This window comes from Merops nubicus, unplaced genomic scaffold (assembly GCF_000691845.1).
Source record: "Merops nubicus isolate BGI_N331 unplaced genomic scaffold, ASM69184v1 scaffold5223, whole genome shotgun sequence".
In the NCBI taxonomy this organism is placed as follows: domain Eukaryota; kingdom Metazoa; phylum Chordata; class Aves; order Coraciiformes; family Meropidae; genus Merops; species Merops nubicus.
Genome location: NW_008599461.1, coordinates 96,351 through 110,877, shown reverse-complemented (window position 1 = coordinate 110,877; position 14,527 = coordinate 96,351). Strand labels below are relative to the sequence as shown.

Sequence of the window (14,527 nt, the reverse complement as noted above, 5' to 3'; positions counted from 1 at the left end):
CTAAATTTTCTATAAGGCAGACGCCAGAAATTCTTAAATTCTTCCCTCATTACATAGGACATCCTGACCTTAATAATTAAGGTCATAATTAATACCTTAATAATTAAGGTCATAATACTTGGGTTTGGTGGCATTTTTCCTTAATTTCACAGAATAAAACAACATTTGCAGGATCTGGTGTTCAACCTTTTGTATACAGAGGAATCTCTAAGCTGTATAAGCTATTGACTTCTTTCATGCTCTGGATTTTATATTTCCAAACCCAATTGAGAATTAAGCCTGCAGAAAGCATCTTCTGTGTCTGGCACACAGCAGATGAGGTTCTGACCACTTCTGCTCTCTGTGACAGGTACAAGAACTTCTGTATCAGCAGTCTCAGATAAAATAGCCAGAATTAAAGGAGATACAGAGGAAACTGAGTCATAAAACACACAGAGCTCAGCATTTAGAAATCTTCTATGGCCCTGCTTCTCAGGAGTGCTGGAAGATCAGCAGTTTTCACCTGACAGTAATGTTAGGCCAAGTGAAAACAAAAGATAAAAAGATATTGCTTAACAAAATAGGGGTAAAGGCTTCATTGTGGTTCTTAAATTTTAAGTTCATGCTATATTAGGAGACACATACTTTAATTTTCAATAATTTATCAAAATCTCAAGGGATATTTCATTAAGTAAATGCAGCATTGCAAATACTTTCCAACACCTAGTGATAACTGTTATTGGAGACATTAACAACAGGAACTCTAACTAAAGGCAATACTAAAACCAAACCAGATACAGCTTGTTCAGGGCATCTGAATAAAGGAAGCAGTAGATATAACAGCACAACTTTGAGCTGTAAATTTGTGTTCAGAGAAAAAGGACACTGCTGAAAGTGTCAAAGTAAGATGTCACAGCAAGGTAAACAGTCATAAGTCTCAGGAGAGCTTTTTACACCAACAGCAAAGCATGAGCTAAAAAGAGCATTCCTCATCCAAAGGGGGATCCCAGCACATTGGAGCCACAGTGTTTCAGTTCTCTCAGGCCACAGCTAGGGCCAAGTACTCAGAAGAATTCACTGCTTTTGAGCTCATGCTCCAAGTTCTTCAAATTCTGAATGTGCCTGAAAGTATGTACCTGGAGGTGGAAGTGTGTGTGCATGAAGGGTTATGGTACTGCTCACATTGGATTTCTCTACACATTAATTAAAAGAAGATAAGAGACGTTTCTTAATAGTGTTATTGTCACCTGAAAGACAAGTTTGTGGATTTGAGTTACCAAGAGATTAAAACAAGACAACCCTAATCAAATGGCTCCCATACTTAAATTGGTTTGTATGGAAATGTAGACCACTGGTGACTCAAGACCTATATACCAGATTCCTTTGATGTGCATTTTGCAGCTAAACTCACCTGAATGTTGACACTGGGGCATTTGCTGTTTAACTAGAAGAGGATTATGATGTTCTCTCTGCATAATGCAATATGGAGACAATAGGAAACAGCAGGACAATCTGGATTTAAAGGCTGTAATCTGGGTTTAGTAGAAATGCAGATAGCACAGAAACTTTTCAAACGAGCATCTTGCGCTATTTTGGTCATGCAGCACTTTTACATGCACTATCCTACTCTTCCAAAATACCCCTCATTACAACACTTCAAGGTCATCTGCTGGGTGTGATGAAGAAATATAGTGCATTGCTATTTTAAAGAGACTTTCTTTGCCAAATGAGCTGCAAAGAATAAATCCCACAACAAACCTGCCATCATCTCTTTTCTTTATGACAAACAGTTTCGTAATGACCCCCTGTCTGGAGCCCCTCACTCTGTTTGCCCCTTTCTAAAAGAGCACTGAGCAACTATCCTCTGTATTGCTGATCTCTCAGATGAGAAGCGGGATTGTTTGGTCACTACAGATTTTCAGATATGCACAGTACAAAGGAATATACACCTAATATAGTTTGCAACAAAGATGATGGAGAGAAATCAAGCAACTGCAGGCATGAACACATTCAAGATATCCAGAAAGTCTTATTTTCATGACATAAATTTGCCCCACTCATTAATTCCAAAGGCTATAGAACATTTTGAGGATTTGATGAGTATGGTACAAGAAAGTAGTTGAACAACATGTTAACAACTACAGTCAGTTTTCCACACTCAAGTCTAGGGCATTACTGAAATCTGGCATCCCTTTATGGCATGGAGCACTCACCATGATGAATGATTCCATTTTCCAATAATGCCTGTCCCAGGTTGACTCCTTCCTCTGGTTTGCTTATCTCTCCAATTTCTGTGAGCCAAGAGACAAACTCACTGCAAAGGGAAGCAGAACAGAAATAATGAGCTTCTTCACTCTGAACAGATGCCTCTGCAAGTCATCAACCACACAGAGGAGACTTTTTTCCTTGAAGAGAGTGTGAAAACTGACAACACCTCTACTAGGTGGCTCAATTTCCTACATTTCTACAGGAAATACTCTGCAAAGGATCCAGATGATCTACTCATGACTTTTCCCACCATCCCTTTTAGCTCATCAGTAAGCATACACACAAAAGGAAAGACCTGGCTGGATCTATAAAGATGCTTATTTAATTGAGCAATTCAGACATCTAAAGGAGAAAAGCAAAGCAAGACTAATGGATGATCTTAAATTGGACAGAGAAAAAAAGTTGGACAGAGAAAAACAGCTACTTGTACCCAAGCTGTCCCTCCAAGCAGTGTTTGTGGTCTGACTTAGTTACACAGGCTCACCTTTCTTCACTGGGTCTGACTTCTGCCCCACACACTCCAAGTAGTGTAATTGTATTGGCTTCAATGGAATCACAGTAGGACTTAAGACAGAAGATTCAGCCTACTGAATTCAAGCACAGAGCAGTAAGAGAGCACAGGTCCCACTGCCAGCTTAATTTAAGGTCATTTACTGGGTGCCTGGCAGATACATAAATGATGCATCTAATTTATAGGCAAAAGGTGCTAAGTCTGCCTGCTCATACAGAACATATGGGCAGAATAAAAGCCAAAAAATTGATAAATAAGATGTTACTCTATTAGAAACAGTAAGTACAGAAAAACGGGCATTGCAAGCCTCCTGAATACAGCACTGCCAAAGCCTTAGGGGGCTGAGCTGTTTGCCAGGTTAATTAGTGATTATACTAGAAAGGTGTTAAATTCATAGAGAAGAACAAAAGGAATGTACGGAAGTAGAGTGACATATGGGAAATCTGAGTTCAATAAACCACCTGGGTGCTTGCCAATGTTCTGCTTTGGGTTGCTGCTTATCAAAACCAGTATCCATGCTTCCACTTGTGGGCTCTGAATGAAGTATTTTTAGTCTCTTCATGTTTATCACAGCTGAGTCATCTAAGCTGTAGGTAGTATTTGCATTTTGCCTTTAGAATAACAACAACAACAACTTCAGTACTGAAAACTTCAGTTTGCTGACAGCCTACTCTATAACTGTCACAGTGTAGAAAAAGCAGCAGAATCTATTCAACTATGCCAGGGGAATCCCATGGAAACCAGCAGAGTTTTGTAAAACTCCTAAAGCCAGAGTACTGTAGTGATGAGTCAGACTCCACCCCCTAAGGAAAGCTCATTCTCAATTTCCCAGTGATTCTGAACTGTTTCTAAAAGTATTTAAAAGCTGAAACACAATATAAACTGCAGAGGGAAGATAAGAATGATCTTCCACATTCATTACTGAGAATACAAGACATACTCTCCATCACAGACATGCTGGCCAATGGCTGTAATCACGTTAAGTACCCAGCAGGGTAGATGCCCAGTTGCTATACATATTTCCATCAAGTGCAATAGGTCTATAGCAGTTTACAGCACTTGAACAGTCGCCCAAAACGTCAGCAGAACACTGCTACCCTGTTAGCTTTCCTGCTTCTTTTATTTGGAACTGTGTCCCTACAGTTTACTTGTATTGTAAATATAAGGCAGTCTTCTTAAAGTTTGAAATCACAAGTAGAAAAAGGAAAATAACAGAACACTACTCTCACAGCCCTGAAGCTTCAGAACCATGGGATGGTTTTCTTAAGAGCTACTTCAAGATTTTTGCGGCATTTGATTCATAACCAAAATCAGCATCATTTGCTCTGAAGGCTTTATAAGCACTGAAAAGTGCATGCTCCAGAAATATACCACGAGACTTTTCAGGTAGCTGGAATGTTGCTAGAAAAGTATCAGCTCAAAACCTGGATGGCAACACTTGATTTGTTTCTTCATCTTGTCCTAAGCAGTCCTCCAATGTAACTGAGAGTATCTTCACTTCCCAGTGCTGCCATGCTCAGTTCTCATCTGGCATGTGAGTCAGGGCACCACCTCCCACTTAAAATGCTGAAATGAAGGGCATTAGAACAGCGGGGTTTCGGCTCAAGAAATATACAGGAAAATCCAAGCCGTCCAGGTTTGTGCAATCTGATCAGCTATGTTTGGAGTCTCCCGAGTTTAACAGATCCTCTCTATTACAACCTCAATACAGTTCCAGGTTTTGCAATCAGTTTAGTGCAGCACTGAAAATAAGCATGGCAAGCGTATCATTTACACAAATTGGCACCAACACACACCTTTCCCAGTGCGTCACTAGTCACGTGCTTAAATGCCAGTACACCTGAGGAGTGGTTAGGAAAATGGATTTGCACTCAAGCAAGCCAATTGCTGAAGTTAACTTCAATAAACAGTCCTAAAAATAAATGCATATGATATTTCTGAAGATATTAGGATTGCTTCATGCTTCTTTGTCAGCAAACACATTTTATCTCTTGAATTATTATATGCTACCTGGTATCCAAAGACCAAGACAATTTTTTTTTGCAGCCTTAGCATTACTCTCAGTTGCATGTAGCAGAAAACCACCACATACATCTCAGCACAGTTATTAGTTACTCTCTTAGGCAGGAGTGTCTGAAAAAAAATGAATAGGTCACTCCCAATACACATTGCTCAGGGGAAGCCCCAGGAATGATACAAGAAGTCTGTGAGTCATGACTGGATTGTACTGACTGAGGTGCCCACAACTGACTTGCCCTGGACTGTACCAACAAGTGACTGTTAAGAAGGTATCAGCAGAGTCATTTCTGTTGGGAAGGCTGAAATAACGTTTTTGTCACAGATCAGGATGCATGTGGGTGTCTGGGCTCAGTCACTCATTGGCAAAGTCAGGTCAAGTCCTTGCTACTGGAGTGTTAGGTGGCTGTCAAACAAGCTGTGGGCAATGAGCAGGACAGACTGTGGAGCATGTAAGAAAACACATCTTTTAAAAGAAAAAGGAGTAGTAGGAAATCCCAGGGAAGACTTGAAACTAAGTAAAATATCATGGAATCCACAACAGACTCGCATACATCAGCGCTGGAAGAACTTCAGTTTCTGGTCTGGTATTTCTTGTTGCATGGAAAATAAGAAATCCTCTATCATGCCTCCTGAATCAGGGCCTAAAGGTTGCAATCTGAATCCAGCAGGGTGAACATGTGTGAAGAAAACAGCAGCCAAACTTCCCAAAATAATGTTTTTAATAGCTGAAGTATCGCCAGCCTATGCTACCAGATTGCCTTCTGTCAGGCCAAAAGACAATGCATCGTTTCCACACCCTGTGCACAAGGAAAGCTGCCTGTAAACTGCTGTTGCAGAGACCAGGGGGAGGGCAGGGGAATGAATGGATAATCTGCTTCTTAGAACTTTTTTCCTCCCATAGCTGATCGTCTCAGCCATAAGCAGCTGAGGTGGAAAAGGCTTCTCAGGTCAACTATTGTGTCTCTCTGTGTCCAACACAGGATGTTTTCCTACAACAGCCCCACTGCTAACATATCTAATCCCTGATTCAATTCATCCATGGAGTCTCTCTTCTAATGCTTCATACATGACATTCTTAAGAATTATTTTGCAATATCTAGCATTACTGAGTTTTTTTCTAGTGAATAAAGCCCTATACCTCTAAAAAATGCATCAGGTCCATTGATGCACAATATTTCATTTGTGTCTGTTACACTGACAAACAGGAAACTTCTAAATAGAATCCTAAGACTTGGACAGTTCTGCTGGATTTTAAAATCACCTGGTCAGCGTTTGCTTGTATGCAAAGGAGGATACAGGTTAGGCCACCAACAGCTCTGAGCCTGTGGGGGTTAAGGTATTTTTTCTTCTTCCTTTTGCCAATTTGAAACAGCTGCTGTGAGTTACTGTACAACAGCAAAGGCTGTCACTGCACAGCTTGCGTATGGCCTAACAGAAATCAATGATCAATTTTAATAAATCACAACTGCAATGCAGGCTATGGCCTTTTCAATTAAGCTACATCAAAGCACATCTATTCTGACCTCACAACATCACTCTCAGAAAACTCAGAGTCTGTTCTTTTAATTGGTATGAAGGGGACTTTTCAATTCAAATGCCACTTACTTGCCAAGAAAGCACTTGGGAACTGTACTTAATTTTCTCCTCCTGTCTTTGATAAGGTTCACTTTCTTGCTCATCATCATTTGGTACAGCTTCTCTCCTTTCTCTGCAATCATGACGTACGCATCCCTCTCCATTCCCAGTTTCAAACCTGGAATGCAAAGCATAAATTTCTTCAGATCCTTAACAACAGACAAAGGGTTTGGTCAAAGTCAAAACTTGAGGCGAAACAGAAAAATGACAGAAACACAATAATTAACTGACTTATTTTCCAAATAAGGGGAAAATGGTATCATTTACTTATCTGTACAAAACTGTCATTCATGATTTTAGCACCACCAAGATGCTTGCAGCTTTCTTTTCCATTTTAAAAAGTAGCTTTAAACTTGTGGTTACATCACATCACATCACACAAAGTAGAATGGATTACAGAATATGGAGAAGTTCCAAAGCCAGATAAAATATATACCTTCTGAAAGTGATTTCCTGCTGCAATTTCACTTTTGACCCTAAAATAACTGCCAGCATAAGACTTACTCAAGGCAGCTAAATGCTTGACAGAGCAGATGACCTTTTGAGTGTTCTATTACTTGAAGAAAAAACAGAAAAGTGCTAAAAACAAATTCACATCCTTAAATAAATCAAAACTAGACAGGAACATGATTTTCTTATCCTTTCTTAATTAGACTATTTACTAATACCCCTAGGCTAAGAATACAGGTTGACAGTCGTATTATCCAGTCAATGAAAGAAATACTGAACAATTTATAGACTGATAGATAATGGGATACAGAGAAAATTTCACATCTGTTATATATGAGTTTCCACATAGCTCATGTTGACTTACAAATTGCTAGAGTCAGGAGGATGATCTCTGAAAACAACAGGTATTTATGTTACAAATATCACCATAAATGGCATTTTCTGCCACTCTTCCCTTTAGATTTGAAATTGCTTTAGGAGGAGAGCAAATGAGAAAAGCTGTTTTGTTGCTGTAGATGTTTTGTCTCTTCTAGACTTGGCAAATAATTTTGTTTACTGGTTACGTTATTCTAGAACTTGGACATATAGGCAACTCTGGAGTCCAAAACAAAGGCAGAGATTTTAGATATCTCTAAGATCAGCTTGAAAACAGGCAGCGTGAATTGGCCCTGTAGTTCAGTGTCCAATTTTTACAGAGATAGACATGAGGCAGAATTTAAGTGATCAGTGTAAGGCTAGAAAATGAAAACTGTACATTCTTTGGGAAAAGCAGCTTACCCCAACTGGACATAAATCCTGTTGCTTTATGGCAAGATACCGAAATTAATCAGTAGTCTTCTGTGTCACCAGACCTGCTTTCTAGCTGTTTAAAAACACTTAATGCACTTGTTTTAGAGGCTTAAAATGCACGTTCCAGAAATTAGACTTACACAACATTTTGTCTCTCAAATACAGTATTTCTTTTATGTGTCCAATATCTGGCTAAAGGTTTTGGCTTTGCAAATCTCCTGGCTTATTGCCGTTCATCCATCCTCTTCTTCCCCCAGTACTGTGATCCAATTCAATGTGAATGCTGACACGTGTAGCTGAGGCTAATTTGCAATGTGAATTTGTGACAGAAACCAGCCTGTGTAAGAGTATACATGTTTCCTGCTGGTCTTACATCACTGAATTCCCAGGGCGCTGATGTAAATGGCAGACTGGAATGCACATTCTACTCAATTCATCCTACAGAATTCGGAATCTCACCAAGCTTTCTAATCCAAACACTGATATCTCTGTAACTTTGCAAGTACTCTGATCCAAAGGAAATTTTCCAGTAAGGCCTGGAATGTCTGCCAGAATATCTATGCTTATTCCAAGTGTCTGTCATCAGCTGCCACATCATAAAACCATACGACAAAAAGCATCACAAAAAAACCCCTGCTCTTACTAGCCAATGCTGCATGGGAAACTTTGAGAAACTTTCGATTAAGGAATAGTCCTTTCCCTTCCTAATGTTTATTTCAGTCATCTTCCCTTATTCTTAAGACCCCTGTTTATACACAGTCTGTTTTTCTAGTCCTGTCTTTCCTCTTTTTATTGAATCTTCTCTCTCCTCAGACCTTTTACCTGATGTGCAGTAAATTCCACAGAGCACTAGTGATCTCAAAAAGTGAAAATTCACTATATAATGGAGAGTCACTTTTAGGGATATGATTTAGCACTCTGAGGGTAAAAGTAAGAGCCAAGAAATGTATTTTATTTTAAAAAATATATCATGTGGAAAAGCAGAATCTTTAGACTGGGATGCAGAACTGACCAATGCATAAAAATTAAAACTGATTCTTTCTGTTCCATTCAGGTAGTTTTTTTTTAATTTACACCATGTCTGATCTACATTTTGAAGGTTGTATCCTTGCTATTATCAAAAGGTATATTGGTGTTTATAGATGATGAAGTATGTTAGAAATGTTTTATATTCCACGGCAAGAAATAACACTGCAACGTGCACTGTGTTTACCAGATTAAGGGCAAAGTACTGTAACATAAAAAATAAGCTTTGGATTTCAAAGGTCATTAGAGGATTTAGATTTTCTGCTTTCATTAAACTTCAATAATAGACCTGTAACTTTGTTAACATACTTTACAAATCTAAAGCATTATTGCTTAGCAAGGACAAGTTCTGAAAACACTACTAAAAAAGGGTTACAGACTGACCTCTTTCAATATTCGCATAGATGAGCAATTACTTCTTTAATGGAGCTGTGTGTCCAGAGAGAGGAAATGCTTTGAAAAGCCAGGCACAAAGTATTTTAAAATGTGTCATTTTCTCTGGCAATGGGCTGTTATTGTTCCCAATGAGCAAAGAGGGGGAAGCAGGTTCACTTGTGGAAGATAGTTCTGACTTTTAAATGAACTTTTATCACCCACCCTGATTCATGGCTTCGTGAGCTTGCTCCTTTCTATTGCACAGCACTGTTTCATGATAAGCTTAGTTTTTCTTTCTCTCCACAAGAAAATATAAAAGTGATAAGCATCTGCATACATTTGTCACTGTTCTAAGTATACTATTTCTAGAGTATTTCCTCTATGATCTCTTTTGTTTATTTCAAGATCATGGAGGCCGAGTTTGTGAGAATGAGTTTGTGTCACTACCTCTGGAAAAAGGCTGCAAGCTGGATTTTCTTCTTTCCTTTTACTGATAAATACAATACAATTTTCTCTCATTTACAAATAAACACACACACCCCCAAATTGACTAAATGTAATTTTTCCCACAGTAATTCAATGCACCAATGAAACTGACACTGGTCAGTTATTTACTTGATAAATATACTGACAAAAGTCCATAAAAAACTCAAGGTACCCATTTAGAAGTATTTAAAATCATTTGGTTTTCTTTGTCATTAAGGACAGATTGTCATCCAGCTCAAGGAAGAAAAGCTGCAACCTTTTCTCTTTCTTTCAGATACTGACACACACATATACATTTTTCCTTTGTGCAACATTTAGTGTATTAGAAAATACATTATCCACTTACTCTCCCTCTGCTCTCTTTCCTTGATTATAGCATCCAGCCATTTCTGTTTGTCCTCTGCAGTCTTGGCCATACAGACAAACCATTTGTTTTTGGCTGTGTTGTGTATCTTCCAGCCATTTGTCACGGTGTAGCCGTTGCTGTGGTAATCTGCTGTAAAAACCCAAAGCACAATGCACACAGTGAATAGAAGGCCTGTTACTTTAATCAAATCAGTGTGGGACACCTTAATTAAAGTTTTCTTCTTTGAAGAGCTTGATTTCTGGAGGTGTTCCTCATGCATCAGTCTTACTGACTGTCCATGTGACTGGCTGTTACCACTCCTGAAGTAAAAGTATTAATAGAAGTATCCATGGCTAGGCTGTTCCAACTGACTGAAAGTTTTAGTCCTAAGAGAAATACTTTGTAATTTTACCTCAGAAAAAGAACGAAAATATTTTAAATACAACAACATTAGTGAAAAAGTCAATGATGTCCGTTCAGGTAATTTGTTCTGAACTTTCTAGGGAAAAGTTCAGAAGTTCTTGCACTGTAGAAATTTTTGTCCACGGGACATGAGAACTCTATGTGCCAGCTGTTTAGAGGACATAATATTAATTCCTGACTTATCACAATAGGTGCAGGAGCTGGCATGGCCTTTGTGGATGAAACGAGAAACCCATCCAGTCTTCCTGCCCGTGTCACAACACAAGAATTGTAAGAGAACTGCCATTCCCATATTCCGTTCATGGCCACATTCCACACTACTGATTTGATGCTAAGACTAATATTTGGTAACATTTTAAATGAGAAGAAGATCCACAAGATCTGTTTTTATAGCTGTCATGGCTTAAGATGTAAGAAAAGAAAGGATGGAAAGAAGATAAAGTATCTTTTACTAAATTAACTTGGATTAGGAGAAAAAATAGACAAGCTTCTGGGTACACAAATTCTTCCTAAGGTCACTTCAGAATGAAAGACTACTGCCTGAAAGCATGTCCAGTCTTTCAAATACCTAAGGTGGTCTAATAGTGAAGGTACCAGAAGCTACGTAGCTTACTCCAGATTTTGCCAAAGGAGATGGACAAGTACTTTTGTACCAACTTCCATCACAAGATATGGACTTGCTGTGCTGTTAAAAGGCAGCATTTGGTCTCTTACCTGTTCCATCTTCCACATTCTCCACCTCCATGACTTCTGTATTTATTCGGCCCCTGAAGATATAAAGGGACCCGTTGATCGACTTTGTCCGTTTAGATGCTTTTTTCCCAGTAACTCTGCAATTAGGATTTAGACTGTTAGCAACACATAAGCAAACAGTGTAATATATATATGAATAAATCAATCTCAGCTATGACTATTAAAAAAGGATTCCAACATAGTGTTTTGTGGTATTTGACCACATCTCTGACTCTAAATCACTGTAACAATCAGCTCACAAAGATAAGCATACAACTGAATCAGTACAGCAATAATTTCAAGATTATGTAAAGATCAGGATGCCTTGAATATTTTATAAGTTATAGTCTTGATGACTGATGGAAATGACAGTAAAACTGAACTGCACACAGCTTTGGGATAAAAACTGCAATATCACCTGACAGAATGTTACATTTGCCTCTTTTGTTTTTCTAAAGCTTTGATAAATTTGTGGTATATGTATCATGTTTCAAATGAGATGAAACTTGTAGAGACACTAGTGTCACATGGTCTGTCACGTGTTAAATGCCATTTTGTGTGGCATTTGTGACAGTGCTCCTGTGGTGATTTTACACCAAGTTTACATCCTTATCCATAAGCTTTACAGTGCCTCTGTTGAAGTGTCTTATAAAAAAATTCAGGAAAGCATTTTTCATTGCTAGTTATTTCTGGATTTTTGTCTAGAATAGGTTTAAAACTATCCAACTGACACTTGCTGAGCTCAAATATCTAAGAACAGCCCTGCTATGTGAACCAAAAAACAACCGGTCAAATGACCATCACTTGAGATGGCAGGTCTCCAAAGTCTGTACAGTGAAGGGATTGCTGTGGCAATTTGCCAGGAACTCATAAGATTCAAAGAATACTGCTATAAAAAACAGCTGGGAAGAAAATTTCTGTCAAAGGGAAATACCTACGAAAAACTGAGGTGAGAGGAGAAACTCCAAATTTTTCTAAACAGTTTTTCCTTTTATAACTAACTTCACTGACAAATATGCATTCAGTGAGGTCCATAGTTAAATCCATTCATGCTGACAGAGACTGAGATCTTGGAGCTATTAGATCATTTCCTAGAGATGACTGGCAGCCTTAGTGGAACCCTTTAAATACTCAGTCCATTTCCCCACATGAAACATATTGTTCCTGACATCAGGATTCAATTTAAATAGCAGTCTATGATCCTGCTAAAAACACAAAACAATACTCAGTCCTGAAAATCTATGTCATCAGTTTGTCAGAATTCCCTAAGCTTCTGCAAAAGAGGAGACTGTAGTCTTAGATCTAAAATCACAGATCTAATGCTGATTCTAAACATATCTTAGATTGGTCTCTCCACCACTACTCCTACTTTATGCTATTGTGAAAAGACACAATACTTAAATTCTAATCACTGCACTGTTGACTCCTTATCAAAGGCTGAGGCCTGAATTCTGATTGCACTTTTCAGTCAAGAAAAACTCCAGTGATTTCTACAAGATGAACACAGTATAAGTAAGATGAGAACCAAGTTATTCAATTTCAAATTAGGTACAGACATAGACAGGGTTTTTTTTGTGTTGTTTTTGGTTTGTTTTGTTGTTTGTGTGTTTTTTGTTGTTTTGTTTGTTTTTTTTTTTTTTTTCAAAAATCCCTGTCCTATTAACATGTCCGGTTATATTCAAACAGCTGGCCAAATAAGCACACCAGCACAACTGGACAGACATTAATTTCCATCCTGGACTAATTATAAATAGCAGCCAGACAAGAGAAATATCCAAAATTAAGGTCATTCAGCTATCCCTAAATATATCTTTTACATTAGGCAATTCCCAGCAGACTTAATAAAATATTCTACTTTTTAATGGAAATCAGATTCTGGACATTTCATCAGTTCATTATTAGACAAAGATAAACAATATCAATCCTTTGGGAAAATCAAAGTTTCACAGCAGCCTCCTCCAAAATCAAGACAGACTATAGAGTAGCTTAGTAATGTCTCCTGTATAAAAACAGAGAGTTGCTTAAAAGGCAGTAGAACATTTTCTTTCCTAAATCTTAGTCTTCCAGGAAAAATGTCTGGACAACACAGGAGGGGGTAGGCTAACCTGAACTACAAACAGGACTAGAAAACCAGTTTCTAAGAGCTCTGAAGAAATAAGAGATTAGATATCAAATGGATTTTTTTTTCTTTTTTAAGGAATAGTTTTCTGTTAGAAGACACAAATTTCTGAACTGTTTCATATCAAAGTTTGGATTTTGACAAGTCTGGTAAAGTGTCAAGATGAAATGTTTATTCTTTCTTGCTTCAGTTCAGCAGAATCAGAGTGCTTCAGTTAGACAATATTAAAAGTCATATAAGATTGAATTGTGTATGCTTTTTAAATTTAATTTAAATGCTTATATTACATTCTAATAATGTCTACTGTAGATTTCACCTAATACTTTGTATTTATGTTACATGGTTTCAGCATTATCCACACAAAAAGCCTGAACATTACTGAAATTATTTTTCCTGGCTTAATGCTTCCAAAATTTCCACTGAATGAAAAAATGGGAAATAAACCCAAATTTTGATATATGAGGATCTTCTCAGGGGAGAATACTCCAGGTATGGAGAATTTCTAATTGGTTGGCCATTCTGCTTGGCCAACAAGTAAAGAACTGTAACTTGAAGAAGGGGGAAGATATTATAGAAAAGGAAGGAGAAGGAGAATCTGGAGACTGTGTTGTAAATTCAGAAAAAGACCAAGACATGAGAATGAGACTGGAGCTGTGAAGGTGAAAAGTATAAGAACTAAAGTACAGTATAATCACTGCAGAAGCAAATTTTCCTCTACACTCAGTGCTATTTTAATAAGTAGTAGATGTTAATAATGCTTTGATGAGGTGACATGATGCAAAAAATTGTTACTAAGATAAGAAGTCAACTCCCAGAGCACATGGGCTGCAAATGCTGAACAGCAATTTGCTAAATATTTCTCTCTTCCTCACTCCTTTGTGTCCTGCATCTATTTAATATTTCCTCTTTCTCCTTTCTTGGCTTTGTATCATTTTTCACATCACCCTCTTCTGCCTGGAATGACCTCACAATAGAAGTTGGCAAGGCCTCCTTCTCCACATCACTCCTGGAGACCCATCTGCTCTGGGAAGCTGTCCAGCTGTAAGAACTCACTTTGTGTTTTTTCTGCACTCTATCAACTTCTGCCTTTGGATTGCACACTCCTCAGGGTAGGGGCCCCATTACTGTCTGGCATATTTATCCTGCCATATAGTGACTTCTTTCTCACATAGTCTAAATAACAGCAATAGTCAATAACAAAGTCACACCTGTGACTCAGCCCTGCAGAGCAATCAGTAATTTATCGTATTTTCTACTTATAAAACTTCTGAATGGTCCCATTATAAAACCATAAAGACAGGGACTCACCTGGATTTCCTCTTGCAATAGACCAGTAGATTATCAAATAGAAAGAACATTCTCTCCTGGA

General features: G+C 38.1%; 1 protein-coding gene across 1 annotated transcript in view; it reads right to left on the bottom strand.

The window, feature by feature from the left end:
• The window catches only part of PREX1 (phosphatidylinositol-3,4,5-trisphosphate-dependent Rac exchange factor 1), a gene marked incomplete at its 5' end in the record, with an annotated part of 92,866 nt that overhangs the window by 45,798 nt on the left and 32,541 nt on the right, over positions 1 to 14,527 (bottom strand). Inside the window, 5 exons of the mRNA XM_008937383.1 lie at positions 2,193 to 2,293; positions 6,383 to 6,530; positions 9,885 to 10,034; positions 11,022 to 11,137; positions 14,467 to 14,527. The exon at positions 14,467 to 14,527 is cut by the window's right edge and continues 97 nt beyond it. Coding sequence (XP_008935631.1) covers positions 2,193 to 2,293; positions 6,383 to 6,530; positions 9,885 to 10,034; positions 11,022 to 11,137; positions 14,467 to 14,527 — 576 coding nt within the window. The remainder of the gene's footprint in view (positions 1 to 2,192; positions 2,294 to 6,382; positions 6,531 to 9,884; positions 10,035 to 11,021; positions 11,138 to 14,466) is intronic.